Source organism: Poecilia reticulata, linkage group LG23, assembly GCF_000633615.1.
Source record: "Poecilia reticulata strain Guanapo linkage group LG23, Guppy_female_1.0+MT, whole genome shotgun sequence".
NCBI classification, from domain to species: domain Eukaryota; kingdom Metazoa; phylum Chordata; class Actinopteri; order Cyprinodontiformes; family Poeciliidae; genus Poecilia; species Poecilia reticulata.
The window spans coordinates 12,532,393-12,549,307 of NC_024353.1; the positions used below are offsets into that span (position 1 = coordinate 12,532,393).

General features: G+C 40.6%; 1 protein-coding gene and 1 long non-coding RNA gene across 4 annotated transcripts in view; one reads left to right on the top strand and one right to left on the bottom strand.

Annotated features, from left to right (window-relative positions):
- Positions 1–16,915, bottom strand: part of gys2 (glycogen synthase 2) — a 31,687-nt gene that overhangs the window by 4,602 nt on the left and 10,170 nt on the right. The window contains exons 6-12 of the mRNA XM_008401244.2: positions 6,036–6,153; positions 5,773–5,893; positions 5,572–5,678; positions 5,323–5,382; positions 5,164–5,242; positions 3,235–3,348; positions 2,080–2,206 (exon numbers count right to left, since the gene is read on the bottom strand). Of these exons, the coding sequence (XP_008399466.1) occupies positions 2,080–2,206; positions 3,235–3,348; positions 5,164–5,242; positions 5,323–5,382; positions 5,572–5,678; positions 5,773–5,893; positions 6,036–6,153 (726 nt within the window). The remainder of the gene's footprint in view (positions 1–2,079; positions 2,207–3,234; positions 3,349–5,163; positions 5,243–5,322; positions 5,383–5,571; positions 5,679–5,772; positions 5,894–6,035; positions 6,154–16,915) is intronic.
- LOC108165860 (uncharacterized) lies at positions 7,391–16,484 on the top strand. Of its 3 annotated transcripts, none has more exons than XR_001776181.1 (4): positions 7,391–7,605; positions 7,684–8,151; positions 11,085–11,414; positions 11,492–16,484. It is a non-coding gene; the product is annotated as an uncharacterized LOC108165860 (long non-coding RNA). The 3 variants fall into 3 exon arrangements; XR_001776182.1 differs by having other exon boundaries at positions 7,684–7,951; positions 8,127–8,151; positions 11,085–16,484; XR_001776180.1 differs by having other exon boundaries at positions 11,085–16,484.

Below are 16,915 nucleotides of genomic sequence, written 5' to 3' on the forward strand. Positions count from 1 at the left end.
CAAAAAGCTGTTCTTTTGCTGGCATCAGAGGTTTGTTAGTGAATAGAAATATTACTATGAAGACTGTTTAGAAAATAAATTTAAATATGCTAGTTTTAAAACTTAGCAACATGTCTTGACTGAAATAGCCTAAATATAGTTTTTGGACTAATCTTTATTTTACCTGTAGTTACAGCAGATTGTTTGCTTTGAACTGCCCTTTGTCTGTGTGGGAAAGAATCAGGAGAAGTTCCAGCTTCACACTGATCTGTGAAAAGCCGTAAAACAGCAGGAGTTCAGGCCAGTGGAGGAGAAGCTCTGCTTCCAGTTTGTTTAGATAAAGGAGACAAATGGCCTTTGATCTTGCAAGCAAATTGCAGGGAGTTTCTAACTTTAGAGAGGGTCAGACACAGCTCCTGGTTGGATTAGCAAAGATACGCCTTATTTGAATAAATTAAAGAGAAGAATACGCCTTTACTATAAAACTTTCTACACAGGAGTAACAAATCAGATTTTGCTCTTTGCAATTTCTCCAAAGACGTCTTTGCTTTTCTTTCTTTCTTTTCTTCTTCTTTCCCATTTGTCTCAGGTAAATTAAATTAATGTGTTTTAGTGTGTTTGAAGTGTCTGTGTTGTCAATGTGATTTTATACTTTTAAATGTTAGAATAAACTCTGAAAATGTATGATGTGGAGCGTTGACTGTCATTTCTGTGTGGCTTTTGTTTCCACGCATGGAATCATTGAATCCAGGAGGATAAGAGAATTTAACAAGCCAGAAGTTATGATTTTATTCTCTTAAAAAGACCAAGGACCACAATGTAGCAGAGTCAATTTTATTTACTTATTTAATTTCCTTTATGAACCTTCTCAAAACTCATTTTCTTGGAATTGACATGTGTGTTATGTATTATTTGTTTTATTTTGCTTTTATTTTTGGTCCTTAGTGTGCAAAAATCTATACTCATCTATGAACATTTGTTTTCCTTTAATTTTTATTTTATTTTGGTGAGGAAGCTTTTATTTTTTTATTTCCTATTTTTGCGTTATATCCTGTGTTCCCGCTGCTCTCCTCAGTTCACGCCAAGCTGCGCTGAGGAGAGGTAAGCGTTTTTCTGTTTGTGTATTAAAATATTGAAAATGTTCTAAAGCATGTTGTAAACTCATAAGTTTTTATATATATTACTGTTTGTTTTATGCTTAGAGCAGCACCTCACTGGGCATTTAATTCTCACGTTTGTAATGTCTATTACGTTTTCCTTGCCAAGGTGATTATTTTGTGTTTTTTTTTGGTTGGTTTAGGTTTGTGTGAGGAAGCTGAAGCCCAGAAGCTGCTGGAGTAAAAATGTTCTTGTTTTGAACAGGAATAAACCGATCCTGATTCCTGATTCTGATGTGATTCTTCCATCCCTTTATCAACTGTTACAACAGCATACATTATATAGAATGTTATTGAGATATTTAAAGCAGGATTAGGTTAGAAAACAAAATCCAAAACTTTGAACGTCTCTCAGAAGCTTTCATTTGTGTTTATTTGTTCCTTTTATTAGAGTTAAATGCTGGTTCCAGGGAAAATAAAGGACTTTAAACAGATGAAAAGGAATCAAGCTGGTAAACTGACGGAAAGGTGAAAGATAAACTCGACCAAAACCTGAAACTGACATACAGAAAACAGAAAGGAACAATAATGATAAACCAAGAAAAAAAACATACATTAGAATGAAAATATTATCTAAGTGAATAAACAGAAAAAGATCAAAAGAAGAATGTGATGCTAGAGTCACCTACAGATAGTAGACACTTAGTATAATGACCCACAAACAGTTTTTTCAGTTTATTTTTGTTTTTGTGCTTTTCTTTTTCACACTATGTTAAAAGTAAATTCAGAATTGTTTTTGGGTAACATAATCCTGTAACGGTTATTTGTTTGTCTTGGTCCAATTTGTCATTGTAAATGTACCACAGTTGTGCATGATGCCTTACAACAAATCCTAACCTGAAAGATGAATGTTTTCTAATGTTTCCTGTTGCACCAGTTTATTATTATCGGAAAGGTCTCATGCACACACAGCATGAGCTGCTGTTTGCTGGTCAAAGTCTACCTGGTGTGTATCCCCATGGCTCATAGTAGGACGGGAAAACTCCAAGGTTACAGCCTCGGACAAAGTCCTCATAATCCATGGGCAGCAGAGGACTGGTGGAGGACAAGAACTCAGGGTGGAAGATGATCTGAGAGAACACATGAATACATGAACACATGAATACATGAACACAATGAGACACAGATGTAGCTGGCTTTTCAGTAAGCTAGGCTAGTTTCCTCTTTTGTTTGAATCACATACAGTTAATATTTACCAAGCAGGTAAATGGCTACGATATAACAGTTTTTTGTTTGATGGTATGCATTTAAAAGAGAACACCAAAATAAAATAACCACATTTAAATAACTGAAAGCTCATTAAGTCACTAAAGCAGGTCATCTTCTCAGTTTAGATTTCTTGTCACAATGAGATGAGCCTTGGCAGAGTGAAGGCACAAACAGCCGATCAGATGAAGCATTTTACAGCTGCAGTAGGTAATGTTTATAAAAAATATACTTTTTAGACTGCAGATGTTTTTAAGACAATCAAATATGTATCCAATTTATTATCTCATATAGAAATCACAGCAATCAGATTTGTTTATTTTATTTTTTGGGCTTGAAAAGATCAGACTTGGGCTGATCAAATTATCATGATATGGACAAAAAAAAAAAATCAGATTTGGGTTTTATTTTACCTCACATAGTCAAAATCAAAACCATAATACCCATGGCCATGACATTTCATTCAGATTTTCTAAACTTTTCTCTCCTGTAATCTTAAAGTAATTCTTTCCAGAACAAAAGTTTTAAACTATTCCCTTCCAATCTTCTATAACAAGAGCATCTATCTTCTGAAAAATTTGTGTTTGATTTTCCAGCTTCCTTCTACTTCTAGTGTTTAATGTTCAATAAATTCTTTATTCATATTTTTTTATTATTGGTGTTTGCAAATCAAGAATTGCCAAATAACAGTTCTCCCCAATCAAACTGGCATTTTTTCATGATTACTTAGATTTTATAATATATTTGCAAGAGAATGTATTGTGCTTGCATTTAGACAAAAAATATGACATTGTTTTAATCACTGAAGATCAAATAACAACTTAAAGAGGAAGAAGTGGGGACTTACTGACCCCAGCACTGCAGGTTGTAAAAGACAGAATGTTTAATCTACCTTGACGCGGTCGTTTCTAGAATTGAAGAGACCAATGCGTCTGACGTTGAACAGTATTGGATCTTCAGAGTCGTCCAACATATTGTGAGTGGTCACTGGAGGAAGACTGTGTCTCTGAGAAAAATCATTAGGACATACAGTGAGAAAAGTTTCTAGTTTTTAGACCCTGAAAACCAAGTAAAATGTTAATTCTTTTAGACAACATCATCCAATACATTCTGGCTCATATTTGCATATATGCTCTTTCGTATATGCATTCAACATCACTATATTGCAAAAACCTTTTCACATTGTGTCAAATCATGTTATTGTAAACTCTAGTACTTTTAAATTATATTTGATGTGACAAACCAACATAAAGCTTTTCAAAATTGTCAAAAGGAACTGAACACAGAAGAGTATAGTTTGTTTACATTTATTTTGTATTTTTTTAATTAATTTTTTCAATTAAAAAAAAAAACTACAGTTGTGTTCAGTTGTGGTTCAAGTCTTTTGGGATATGTCTCAGTCTCCACCACCTCTGCAGGGCCAAGCACATTACCAATGTCATAATGCTTGCTACATGTCTCTTAAGCAGGTGACAATTCCAGACACAAAAGCAGATTTAGAAAGGTTTATAGATCAATGGTAGTTCAGAAGAAGTCCAGCCGGTGTCTGGAGGAATCTCCAGGTCAGCACTGACTGCAGGATGATCCCAGCATGCAGTCTCAGTTTAACTTCTTTTTTGTTAAAGCTACAGTATGTTAATTTTATTCTTTTTTTTAAAGTATGTTTTTTACTTGTATGTTAAAATTATCACTATGTTGGGACAGTGAAAAGAAAAAAGCCAGAGGCTAGTGACATCAGAAAGAAACAAGAGCAGGAAACAGTCCTTGGGTTTTCTGTGAATGTGAGATGTTTTCATTTCTTCTGATAAACTAAAATACAAGCAAAATGTCTGAATTATTTTCATACAAAGAAATAGGTTATATCCTCATGAGGACCAAAGAAAAAATTGTCTTCCAATTTCAGTTTTTTTGTGATTTCCTACCTATTAAGGCCAAAACGAACACCTTAGCATTTTTTAAAATATATTTCTTATAAGAATTTAACAGCATGTCCATTGTAGTGGACATTAGGACTATTTCAGTCTAAATTATGACAGAATTCAAAAAATTGAAAAATGTACAGGTGTACAGATTGTTGTTTAATGAATCACATTAACCCAACAAGAGGTCACATTTGGAAAAATACATTTAATAATCAGAAGTTATCCATTTCTGGTTGCAGTCTATTGCTTGTTACTTGAAATAAAAACCAAAAATGGCTGCAAACTACAGGGGTGTCGCTAAACACTATTGCCCAAGAAACAGTTCTCCTGTTAGCCATCCTCCCTCCCAGTGAAGAGTTGAATAGTTTAATTTCTTGAGTTTCTCAGTCTGCTGGTCCTGCACTTTGGAAGAAGCAGTCTCCCACTGAGCCTGCTGGTGGCTGGTGTTGTCTATTATTATAGTTTCTGTAATGTTCTCCTCTCTGCCACTGTCCAGCCTTGTGCCAAAGATTTCATCTTTAAAAGAATTTTAATTAATGCACATCTCCTTACAAAAGCCTTAAAGCTAAAGTAAAGCCTTAAAATTGAATAGGTGTTTCAATGTTATGTTAAAAGACCGAATATAAACAGAGCAGACAGGAGAGCAAGTGTTATTGCTGTCCCAACATTAACATCCAAATAACAATATTCATCCATTATCTCAAAATGATGAGATAAGGGTCTTACGGTGATGACATAGTCAAACCATTATTGCCCAGGTTTGACTACACAAAGCTTTAGTATGATAAACAAGCGCTACAAGTTCATGATGACACAATTGACCTGTTATAAAACTAATTACATTATTTCAGGACAACACAATAGAAATAAATTCCAATACATACAGTTAGATTTTGTACCTGTGTAGCATAAATAGCTCTCTTCATAATCGTCAAGTCATCTCTGTCCAGAATGGTGTTCATGTCTGGGATGTTTCCTCTGAAGACAGAAAACAGAAACATTTAAAAGATTTCCATTCACACATAACCATAATTACTTCACAAAATGTTTATACTCACGTCAGCAAAGATTCATAAAGCTTTTTACCAAACTTCTCCTTCACAGTGTGAGCTGTGTCCCTGTGAGCAACAAAGATCAAACAGTTTAATGTTTTTTTCAAAATACTTACCGTATACATGAAAGTTGTACGGTAAGTACATCAAAGTGTGACTTTGATGGAGATGGAGGTATGCTGAGGTTTGTTACCGTTTACTTTTTATATTTCAAAAAAAGTAAATGGTACCATTTATATTTCAAAGAGAACCTACCAGAGCTGTTTGCGCACGGCCTGACCCTTCAGAGACTCCACATTGAAGTTGTTGGTTTTGGCTGGCATTATGAAGAAAACCACCACAGTCAGGTCATTTCTGTGGACCTGTTGAGAAAGTCATGAGGAATTCATGTGGACTAGATAAAACTGGAAAACACAAGATGGAGAACCACAAATTCTAAGAGTTGAAGGTCCTCACCCGCAGCAAGTAGTTGAGTCTAGACAGCGATTCAAGAAAAATGTCAGCTCCCTTGTTGGAGAATTCATATCTCCCAGCAATGAAAAAGAACAGGGTTCTATCCAAGTTGAAGTCAAGATGCCTGCCAAAATGAAATTTTACAAACTGACAGAAGTTAGGCAGTATCACAGTGTAACTCAGAATGATGTGACCTGTTTGAATTGGACCAGGCAACATTAAAATCAAAGAGCCATATCAGCTTACTGACTGAACTACAGGCTCACCCATAAAAGTGTCCTCTGACAAACTCCTGGATGCGGGTCTTGTTAGTGGAGTGCAAGTTCTGAAACTCATGCATGGCTGAGAATTTTTTCACATTCAGCCCATTTGGGGTCACCACATCTACGCCAGAGTTAAACAGAACAGAGCTGACTTTACTGTTGGAGAAAAGTACAAACAATACTGAGACACGGTATTTGGCTGCAACTGTTTTTGCCACACTCGAAATATGTCAGAGGATTTTAAAGATAAATAAAGATAACCTGAGTAAATACAAAATGCAGTTTTCAAATTATTTCATTTATTAAGGATTAAAAAAAGACTATTCCAAAAAACTTAACCTGCTTCCTTTACTGCACAAGTTGATGCCTATTTCAGCAGCTCTCACTTATTCTTTTATCTTTGTTAAAGTTCCAATAGATAACTTTATCAAACAGTATATAAACTTTTTTTTTTACATATTACATAGTTACTTTGAAAAAGTTACTTTAATCGGATTACTGATTACTCCTTGAAAAATTAACTTAGTTAGAGTTTACTGTTGAGCAGGGCGGGGGACAGTTGGGCAGCGTTTCTTGTAAAATTTTTACCAAGGAAGCACATTTGTTAAACCGTTAGTGAAACAGTCACTGGTACTGACTACTATATATTCCATTGAGGGACAGTAACTTTAACATTACATACACCTTTCTGAACAGGCGAGGGAGCACTTTCTCCATCTATTAAAGCGACTTGAAACCATTCCTCCCTTTCCTGGCACCTCCAGCCCCCATGGGCACCCATCCGGGCCGGGGGGCAGCCGCCCCCCCAGCCGCCACCATAGCTCTGCGCCTGTCAAGTTTCTCACGAGTTCTGACGTGCGGTACGACTGTTCAGTACAGGGGTGCTCAAGTCCAGTCCTTGAGAGCTGCCATTCTGCAACATTCAGATGCTTCCCTGTGCCAATGAACACACCTGAATCAAATGAATGGCTGGTTAGCAGGTCTGTTGGAGTAAAGATGCATCGAAAAGTTGCAGGACGGTATCTCTCGAGGACTGGACGTGAGCACCCTTGGTTTATTATTTTTGTTAGCAGCTAAAGCTAGCCAAGCAGGTGTAGCACGGGGTGACGGGTGGTTAAACAAACATTAAAACTGTCAGAAAGGCAGTTTGAGTTAACATTATTTAGCTGCGGAGTCGTTTTCTTGACGTTTTCGGCTATAGACGGCATAATGGGGAGAGTGGCTGTGCTGGACCGGTGGTTTGATCTATGCGATCAAAGCTAAGCCAAAATGTTTTTGTCTCTATAAATAATAATGATAATAAACAATGAAATATTGGCTGACTCTTTTTTTTCTTTTAGTGTGTCATGTTGGTGACTGAAGCCTGTTATGATGACTTAAACACATTTCTTCTGACAGGTTGGCAGAAGAAATGCTCTCCAGAATGTTTCTATAACCTGACTAATTTCTATAGTGCCTAATGTCTGAGTTGTGTTCATGGTAATTATTTCTGACATTTTTATGTTTTATGTTGTAGGTGGTGAAAAATGCTCTCCAGGGAAAACCGGGTGGACAAAGTATTTTGGTGGGTCTGGTAAGTTTTGCTCAGTTCTCTTTAAAATCTTTATTTATTATCCTAATGTCTCTGCTATTTATCCTGTTGTTCCTCCAGGCTGGGGAAAACCAGGCATTCTTCTGTTGGTTCATGTCCTACATCCTTCATCCAAAGGCCACAAGAAGAATCCAAAACAGCTCATGTCAAACTGTGGACCATGTTTTCAGATATGTGCAGGTTAATCCTACTTATTTGTAGAATCACTTTCTCATTGGCTTTGTTTGCTATCTGAATGTAGCTGTGCTACTAAATATGTGTAATAATTTTTATTATTCGTCTTCTTATAATTATGTCAAAGATCCAAGCCAGCTCTCGAGAACTGGACGTGAGCACCCTTGGTTTATTATTTTTGTTAGCAGCTAAAGCTAGATGAATGAGATGCCACTTTGAGTGGCATCTCATTCAGATTAGTTGTTATCCTTTTCTTTTCGTTGAAATATTTCTGTTTCCATATTATTTAGAATCTAAATTGTATTGTCTATTCTTTTTCCATGTTGGAGGGTGCCGTCATCTGCATCTAATAAAGTAAGTGCCACTTGGACTCTTGAAAACCATTAATAGTTCACATTTTAAAATCCTGTTTATACTAGAATTCCACATTATTTCAGCCATGTTGAATTTTAGATTTTGGAAGTCCTTTTTCATTGATTTGCTTAGTGATAACCAAAGCACGGATATTTCTTTAAGAACTGTGTTTTTATGTTCATAAGATTGTAGAAATTAATGAGTTAAACCTAGTTTATGTTGCTGTAAACTGAAAGTCTTCCATTTTTATTCCAGTGTTGGTGAAACTATGTATTGACTTTGAAGGCCTATTTTTTTTTACCAGTTCTCTGAGGAATGGTTTTGTGTTATTTGTTTTGAATGTTTCAATATACTGGAAATATATGTGGTTTGATGCATAATGGTGCCTTTAAATAAAAATTCTGTTCTGACGGTTACTTATCACATCCTCTTCTGTGTTATGTGAAGTTCTGATTATGCAGATTATGCATTTTAAAACGGCACCAATTGTAGCACTTCTAAGAAGCTTACACTGGGTCAGGTATTAATGTTCCATTGTAAAACTAAAACTGTACCTTAAAAAGTAGCATTTCAGTTTTCTTTGCAGTAGCTTACTCATAAAGTGAATGCAGTAGTAAAACTAAATTTACAGTAAAAATACTGGAACCTACAGACACCAGTATTTGAAGGTATATTTACTTTCACCACTGTATTTTATGGTGGCAAACAGGTACAAACACCCAGCAAAGACGAGAAAAACACATGCAACAAAAAAGAGATGCAAACAAAAAATGCTGAAAACAGAAGTGATCCAGACCACTAGGGGGAGTCAAACAAAGAACAGCTGTGTCCGAAGTCGACGACCAGAGGAGAGAAGCTGTAGCTTTCAGCTAGCTGCTTAGCCTTTACCGTGGCATCATGTGTCTTAGCAACCGTGACAACGTGAATCACATAGCGGCGAAGGGAAAAAAACGGACTGGAATATAAATACACTATATTCCTGAGAATATAAATAGTGTGGCAAATCTGATTTCTCTATTACTCTTCACCTTTTATAATAAAGGCTGTTGCATATTAAAAAAATCTTAGTTTGATTTTAAACTGTTCAAACATGTATAACACATTTACACAAGGAATGTAAGCAAAGTATCCCTTTTCAAATACTCTCCAAATTTCAGGTAAGACAAGTTTAGACAAGTTGACAGTTTAATCAAACTATTGTGTTTTAGGCTTAACTTTAATCAGTCAAACCGATTTGCTCAGGAATATATTAAATATTTGAGTGAACCAAAATGTTACAACTAGATGTTACCTGACTTAATATTTGTGTTTAACTGTCATTTGGGAAAACCTAAATGAGTCAAGTGTTCTCCCGTGGTATACTAAACTTGGACCAGCTGGCAGCAGGGGAGGGGAGCTGGGTATTAATATAGCAGGAGCAGACGTCTCCGAAAACGTCGGACAGATAGGTTGATGCACTGATGAACCGAGCAGAAATGTGAGATTTATACTGTACATCTACATTCTCGCCTACAAACATTGTTTAAATCATGTTGTGTCATGGCTGCTAAGCAACATAACGCTGAGGTGGAGGCTAGGCAGCTAGCTGAAGGCTACAGCTTCTCTGCAGTGGTCTCTGCCTTCGCAATGCCCCTCTTCCATAGACCGGTCCGTATGGTTATGTGTATTTGTTATGTTGCATTGTGATCACTGTTATGTGTAGAGTGTTATGGGGTTCCCCTGTCTGACTCTGCTGACTTCCACTCACATGTGATGGACCTGTCATGTGGGCGGGGGAGCAGGAGGACCAGGACCGATGCTGACAGAACACCGGAAGAGTGGGGAGTACAGTGTGTGTTAGCAGTGAAGCTATTCAGTTGAGTGTAACGGTTTGTTAGAGGTGCAGCTGCAGCCTCAGGAATAGCAGCTCGCTCTTATTTATAATAAACTCTGTTGGAGGTACTACATCTGCGGTGTGTTGACGTCATTACAGTATTTACTTACAGTAAACCACTTTAAAAGGAAATTACAGGGTTGAAAAGGTAAATGTCCATCAAAATACTGGTATCTACAGACGCCAGCATTTTATTTTTTACCATTTTTTCTGAAAGAACGGTAAAAAACAAAAACCTGGCATCTGTAGCTACCAGTATTATTTTATCGTTCTTTCAGAAAAACAGTAGATTACCATTCTTTCGAAAGAACGGTAAACTACTGGCAGCTACAGACGCCAGTATTTTACTGTTCTTTGAAAAAACGCTAAACTACTGGCAGCTATAGACGCCAGTACTTTACCGTTCTTTCATAGTATCTATACCGTACTTGCATTGATGGTAAATTACTGTCAGGATTAATTATGGTACAGCTACTGTGCATTTACGGTAAACTTCTGGCACAATGAATGATGACTTGAAGGCATCACAAGCAGCGAGCGGACTGAAACTGTGTAAAAAGATAGCTGTATCACTATTAGCAATATTTCCCAATCCATAGGGTTCATTTTTTACACAGTTAAATAAGGGAGAGTAGTGCTGTCTACATAGCTCTGCTATATTATTGTTAGTATCTGGGTCCTTTTGGGTTTTGGTATTTTCCTCTTGTTCCGTTGTTCCTTCCATCGACCACCAGACGGAGCCATGGAGACAAGCTCGGGAGGACTGGAGTGCTGACGTCACCATTCACATCAGTGATCAATTAGCTCGTCAGCAGGGCGTTAAGAGATGCCGACTGCTAGCCCACTGATGCCCAAGCACTGGTAGCTCAGAGCTACCAGTGATGGTAGCTGCTACCATCACTGGTAGCTCTGAGCTACCATCACTGGTAGCTCTGAGCTACCATCACTGGTAGCTCTGAGCTACCAGTGATGGTAGCTCTGAGCCCTCCTGCGTATTTTTGTGTCCGCTTTGCCTTGAATACTAGAAGTAACATTTCCTTGTTGTTTGGATCCTTTTCAGATGATCGCGTGACTCCAAGCCTGGCTGTGACTCCGAGTTTCCTTGTGACACTGTGGATCTATACCCATGGGTGCCCAAGTCCATACTCACCTGCCTCCGTTGAAAGACTTCTTCAGTACCTGTGTGCTCCCGCTAGCAGTCCGCTCGCTGCTTGTGATGCCTTCAAGTCCAACGTACCTGTTCGCCCTCCACCGCACGGACGACTCCCTTCTCCAGTCCTCTCTCTGAGCAACCCCTACTTGGACTGTGTGTCCGGTGAGAACTCCAACAAGGCTCAAAAGACCCAGACCTTCAGTATCCAACTCCCTGGCAGCTACGTTTGTCCCAAGAGTAAGCAAAACAACTTTCAAGTTAATAACTGTAATTTACCACGACCTCAAACTCACCACCAGGTCTGTTTTCTCCAGTGCCCTGGTGTTCCAGCGATCCACTATTTATCTGAGACCTTGCCGTTGACTTGCCTGCTTGTCAATAAACCTTTTTAAACTGATTTTTCTTTTCCTGACTTGTGTTATGCATGTGGGTTCGAAATCTTAAAACAAACATGACAATTATGAGTCCCAGATATACCCTCTATGGTACTGGGGAGTAATGCAGCAGACCTGTTTAGAGCTCTGACATCAATCCAAAAGCCAATGGCATTATTACAAAGCAGTTTTTCAGTGATGGAGTCTGCTCTCATGTTCTGCTCACATTTGGAAATGTATCGAATGGCATATTTAAATTTTGCACTGGTAAGTTTTTTATAATCTAGGAGAGTCCCATCTCTTGGTCTACCTGCTTGTACCCACATCTTATATGCTTGTTTAGCGTCTGCATGGTATCCTGACACATGTTTATTCCAACCTGGCCTGATGTTATTAGTCTTTCTGCATGTAAGGTATGGTCTTGTACTCATACAAAGCAACCACGATGCCATCATACATAGCATGGAGATCTATACAGTGAGAAATATCACTGCAATTAACATCTGAGCACATAATAGATTGAAGAGAAAGACTTATTTTACTCAAGAATATCAGTTTTCATATGATATGCTAATAAGTCATCTGTAGAGAGTCTGGACCATTGAAATCTAACTGAGGGGGCACCATTTACCCCCCATATAAACTCTGGAAGACTTTGAATATCCAGCATCATTAAAAATGGAACATGATCTGACAGAATATTCATATAAGTTCTATTTCATCCCTACTGACCGCCAGAGGGCGGTTCTGAAAGCACTGAATGTTCCCTTCGCGCATGCGCCGTTCGGGCAATGATGTCAGTCACACCTGTGACACATCGGATGATCAATCAGAGGCTATATAGCATGACGTCATCCGAGGCTCTGTTCTTCTTTTCTTCTCGCGTGCGGTTCGCTTTGTAGGGCGTAGGACTTTTGGATTTCTGGATCTTTTCGCCGTCGTTGGATGCCCGACTGCCTGTTGGCCGGAGTTGTGATGTATCGCCCTCCGAGGGCTGCGACGGATCTTCGTACTGTTTGCTGGTGATGACAGCGTTTAGGCCTCTCCCAACTCGCAGCTTATAACCACACATGTTGGAGCTTAGCCAACGGTGTTAGTCTTTCTAAATTTGACGTTTTGTTTTAATTGGTCACGGTAGCGTCTCGCCCCCTCTCCCAATTTCAGCCGATCTTGTTGATCGCTGACTCTTCGTTTTCTGCTTTAATTGGTGACAGCAGTGTTCTCCGGCCCCTCTCCCAATCTTGAAGCGTTTTTTCATCCTATACTGGACGTAGCTGACCACGTCTGCCTGTTGTTGGTCCGCTGGATTTTTTCTGTAATTGGTGACGGTAGCGTCTCGCCCCCTATCGCAATTTCAGCCTATTGTAGCTTTGTGTTGAGCTCACCTGACTCTTCGTTTGCTGCTGTGATTGGTGACGGTAGCGTTCTCCCCCACCCCCTCTCCCAATCTTGATTTGTTTTGCATCCTATGCTGGATGTAGCTGACCATGTCTGCCTATCATTGGTCCATGTTTTTTTTTTTTTTTGTAATTGGTGATGGTTGCGTCTCACCACCTCTCCCAATTTCAGCCGATCTGGTGATCATAGTTTTGTGTTGGGCTCACCTGACTTTCCGCTTGTTGCTCTAATTGGTGATGGCAGCGTTTTCGCCCCCTCTCCCAGTTTTATTTTTTTGACCCTTATTCTGGGCATGGCTGACAATGTCAGCCCCTTTGCTGCTCTTTATTGTGATTGGTGATGGTAGCGCTTTCCGCCCCCTCTCCCAATCATAGTCTGCTCTGTCTGCCTGTGGTGGGAGTCACTTTAGTTTTGGCCATGAATGGCTCCCACTGTTGTTTGGATTGCAGGGCTGTGCTTCAGGCAGATGATGGTCGTGTCCTGTGTCCGGCCTTCCTCAGGTATGATCACCTGGTTGAAGCCCTGTCAGACAACTGATGAACTGCAGCTACATGCCCCATGCGGTGAATGTGGCTTAACTGGCCCAGTTACGCCCCATGTGTGTAAATGACCTTCCGCCTTCTGGTCAGGTGGCCACTCCTAGGTGCTCTAAGCACAGAACTGAGGCCACAATTTCTGGCTCCTCCTAAGAAGAGGCGAGCTTAGTCTGACCACGGTCTTTCCGCAAGGGTTGAACGATTGTCTGCAGAGTTGGCGGAGATGAAATCCCTTTTTCAGGCACCTCAGGAGGATGCTCCCATGACTGCGTTCTCTTCCCCACCTATGCCAGAGTTGGCTGTGGAGGAAGATGTGCTGTCTTTGGCTGCCTCTGCCTCTCACTTTGGTAATGAGGAGGAGGTATAGTCGTCTCGCACTCCCTTTTCTATCCATCAGAGGAGTACCTAAGAGAGTTGCATGCTTGTCGGTGGGACCCTAGAGCCTATTCGCGTCTCTCCACAGGTGGTCAGGTCAACCCAGGGGCTGTGGGCAGAGGAAGTGAGGCCGCCAGACCAGCCATCAGATATTTTTTTTTCCCATCAGCAGCTTATTTACTGGGTTGCTTTCGCTGTGGATCCATGGGTGGTTGCCACTCTGACCCATGGTTACTGGCTACAGTTCCGGTGGCGGCCTCACATCTCACATTGGGTCAGGCTGACCGTCATCACCAAACTGGGGAAAGCTCAAGTCCTGGATCAGGGCCCTCCTGGCCGGGGGTGCAATTGAGGCAGTGGATCCTCTGCGGCAACCCAGAGGATAATAATCATTGTATTTCCTTGTGCCAACAAGGACAGGCGGATTTTGTCCCATTTTGGATATCAGGGGACTCAACAGTATTAAAGGTCCTGCCTTTTCACATCCTCACGACGGCAGAGGTTCTGCGAGCTGTGACTAAGGGAGAATGGCTTATATCAATCGACCTTACAGATGCGTACCTTCATGTACCTACCACGGTGGAACATCACCGCTTTTTCAGGTTTGCCTATCGGGGTCGCCACTGGCAGTTCCATGTGCTCCTGTTTGGCCTCTCGGTCTCCCCGAACTTGTTCACTCGGTGCGTGAGGGCAGCCCTCTCTCTTCTGCAGGGCCACACATGTAGGTTCTGCCATACCTCGACGATCGGCTTCTCTGCGCCACGTCTCGAGAACATGCATCTCGCGATACGAGTCGCCTGCTCGCTTATGTGCCCCGGTGGGACCTCAAGATGAACTTGAAGAGCTGTCTGGTTCCATCGCAGGCAACCCTTTTTCTTGGGTTGCTTCTGGATTCTACCCCCACGACAGCCAACCCATTTGTCCAGAGGGTGGATGACATTCTCCAGCTGAGTCAATTCAGGCTGGACAGGCAGCTTCCTTGCATCGCCTTCCTGCAGCTGCTGAGCAAACTAACATGGTTACTCAGGTTGTACCCTTGGTCTGCTGCCACTGCCTCCTTTGCAACTCCTGGAGAGTGATCCCTCCATAGCGACATGGTCCGCCTGATCTGGAACCTTTTCGATGAGGCAGAGGTCGACCTGTTTGCCACAGAGGAGTCATCCCTTTGTACTCTATGGTTTTCCCTTACAGGGGCCACAGGTGCACTGGTTCAGTGCACCTTTTGAAATCCAGAATAGAATTTCAGATTCTCCTTCTCACATCCCTCAATAATCAGTTCCATCAAACATCAGATCTGATTGGTCCATATGTTCCTAACAGAGAACTTCTCTCTCTGACTGCAGGTTTGCTGCTGGTTTCTAGAATTTCTGATAGTAGAATGGCAGACAGATCTATAGTTCAAGCTCCTGTGCTGTGGAACCAGCTCCCAGTTTCAGTCTGTGAGGCAGACACCCACTTTTTCCTCACTTCCTACTTCTCCTGCTCTCCTTTTTATATTATTTGCGGTTATTTCAGCTGTTAAATTTTTGTTTCTGTTATTTTTCTCTCCATAGAAACTACATCTGGTCTGGCTTTGTGGTTGGCTGTTCTACCTTCCTGGAGGAGGGGATTGGCTGTGATAATGCTGCCATGAGTGTGATGGTTACATGGTCCCCTGTGTTTTTGTTTTGAGACCATCCATGTCATGTCCCTCATCTCCCTTATTCCCTGCAGCTGCGTCGCTCCCTGATTGTTTCCCTTCTTAAGCCTTTCTCAGTCACCCCCATGCTGCCAGATTATCGAACGCTTTCAGCAAGTAGTTTCTAGCTCTCCCTTCTCGCCCTCTGTGTTACTGCCTCACCCTTGTTCTCTGGATTTGCCCCTTTTGCCTTACATTTGTTGGACTGCTGTTTTGCCTACTAGGATCTCAACCCAAGCCTGTTTATTTGATGCTGCTCACGCCCACTCCCTCCAACTCTGCTCTCTTCCTCATTGTGTATGACCTTGGCCCGGCTGACCAAGAACTTGGATCTGGACTTAATACCTCTGATTCCATGCTGCCCTGCTTCAGCGCTTCTCCCTCCGCCCCTCTCTCCTATCCAGTGTGCTGCTCTTAGCTGTCTTCAGTAAAGATCTGAGGTTTCTGCTCACTTCTGTCTCATGGCTGATTTCGAGTCCTCCTAGTGTGCTTTTACAATGACCTAACTGTTCTCTCTGTCCTGCTATTAACTTTTTACTTTAATCAACATCCGAAATCATCCTGCATCCAGCATGCTGTTCTGTTTGACATCACGGGAAAGCTCATAATCCACACTTTCAGAATCTGTAAATATCTTGAATGCCCCTGAGGAGACTTGCTCATGGTTTTGCTGTGCACAGTCGTATATATCTGTGATTGAAATGAAATATTTTTTTGTAAAGTGCCTCCAGATGATATTTGTTGTGAATTAGTGCAATTAAATAAACTGAATTGATTTCTTGATTCAATATTTCAGGCAGTAATGAATCGATTACAGTTGATTCATGATTTAAAAGGACAGCTGTACTTTTTCAAACAGAACCAGTTTGGTTTTGATAGTCATTTCCCCCATTTCCACCTGAAGAACATCTCCAGGATTAGAGGACTTATGTCTCAGCGCGATCTAGAGAAGCTCATCCATGCGTTTATCTTTAGCCGCATTGATTACTGCAACAGCGTCTTCACAGGTCTGACTAACAAATCAATCCTCCAGCTGCTGCTGCTGTTCTGACTAAAACCAGGAAGATAGAGACATAACACCAGTTTTAAAGTCCCTCCTCTGGCTCCCTGTAGCTCAGAGAATAAACTTTAAAATACTGATGTTAGTTTATAAATCACTGAACGGTTTAGCACCACAACACCTTAAAGATCTGTTATTACTGTACCAACCRKCTAGACCCCTCAGATCTTCTGGTTCTKKTTCTGCTCTGCATCCCCAGAACCAAACGAGGAGAAGCAGCATTCAGCTTCTATGCACCACAGATTTGGAACAAACTTCCAGAAAACTGTAAAACAGCTGAAACACTGAGTGCCTTTAAATCTCAACTTAAAACCCAC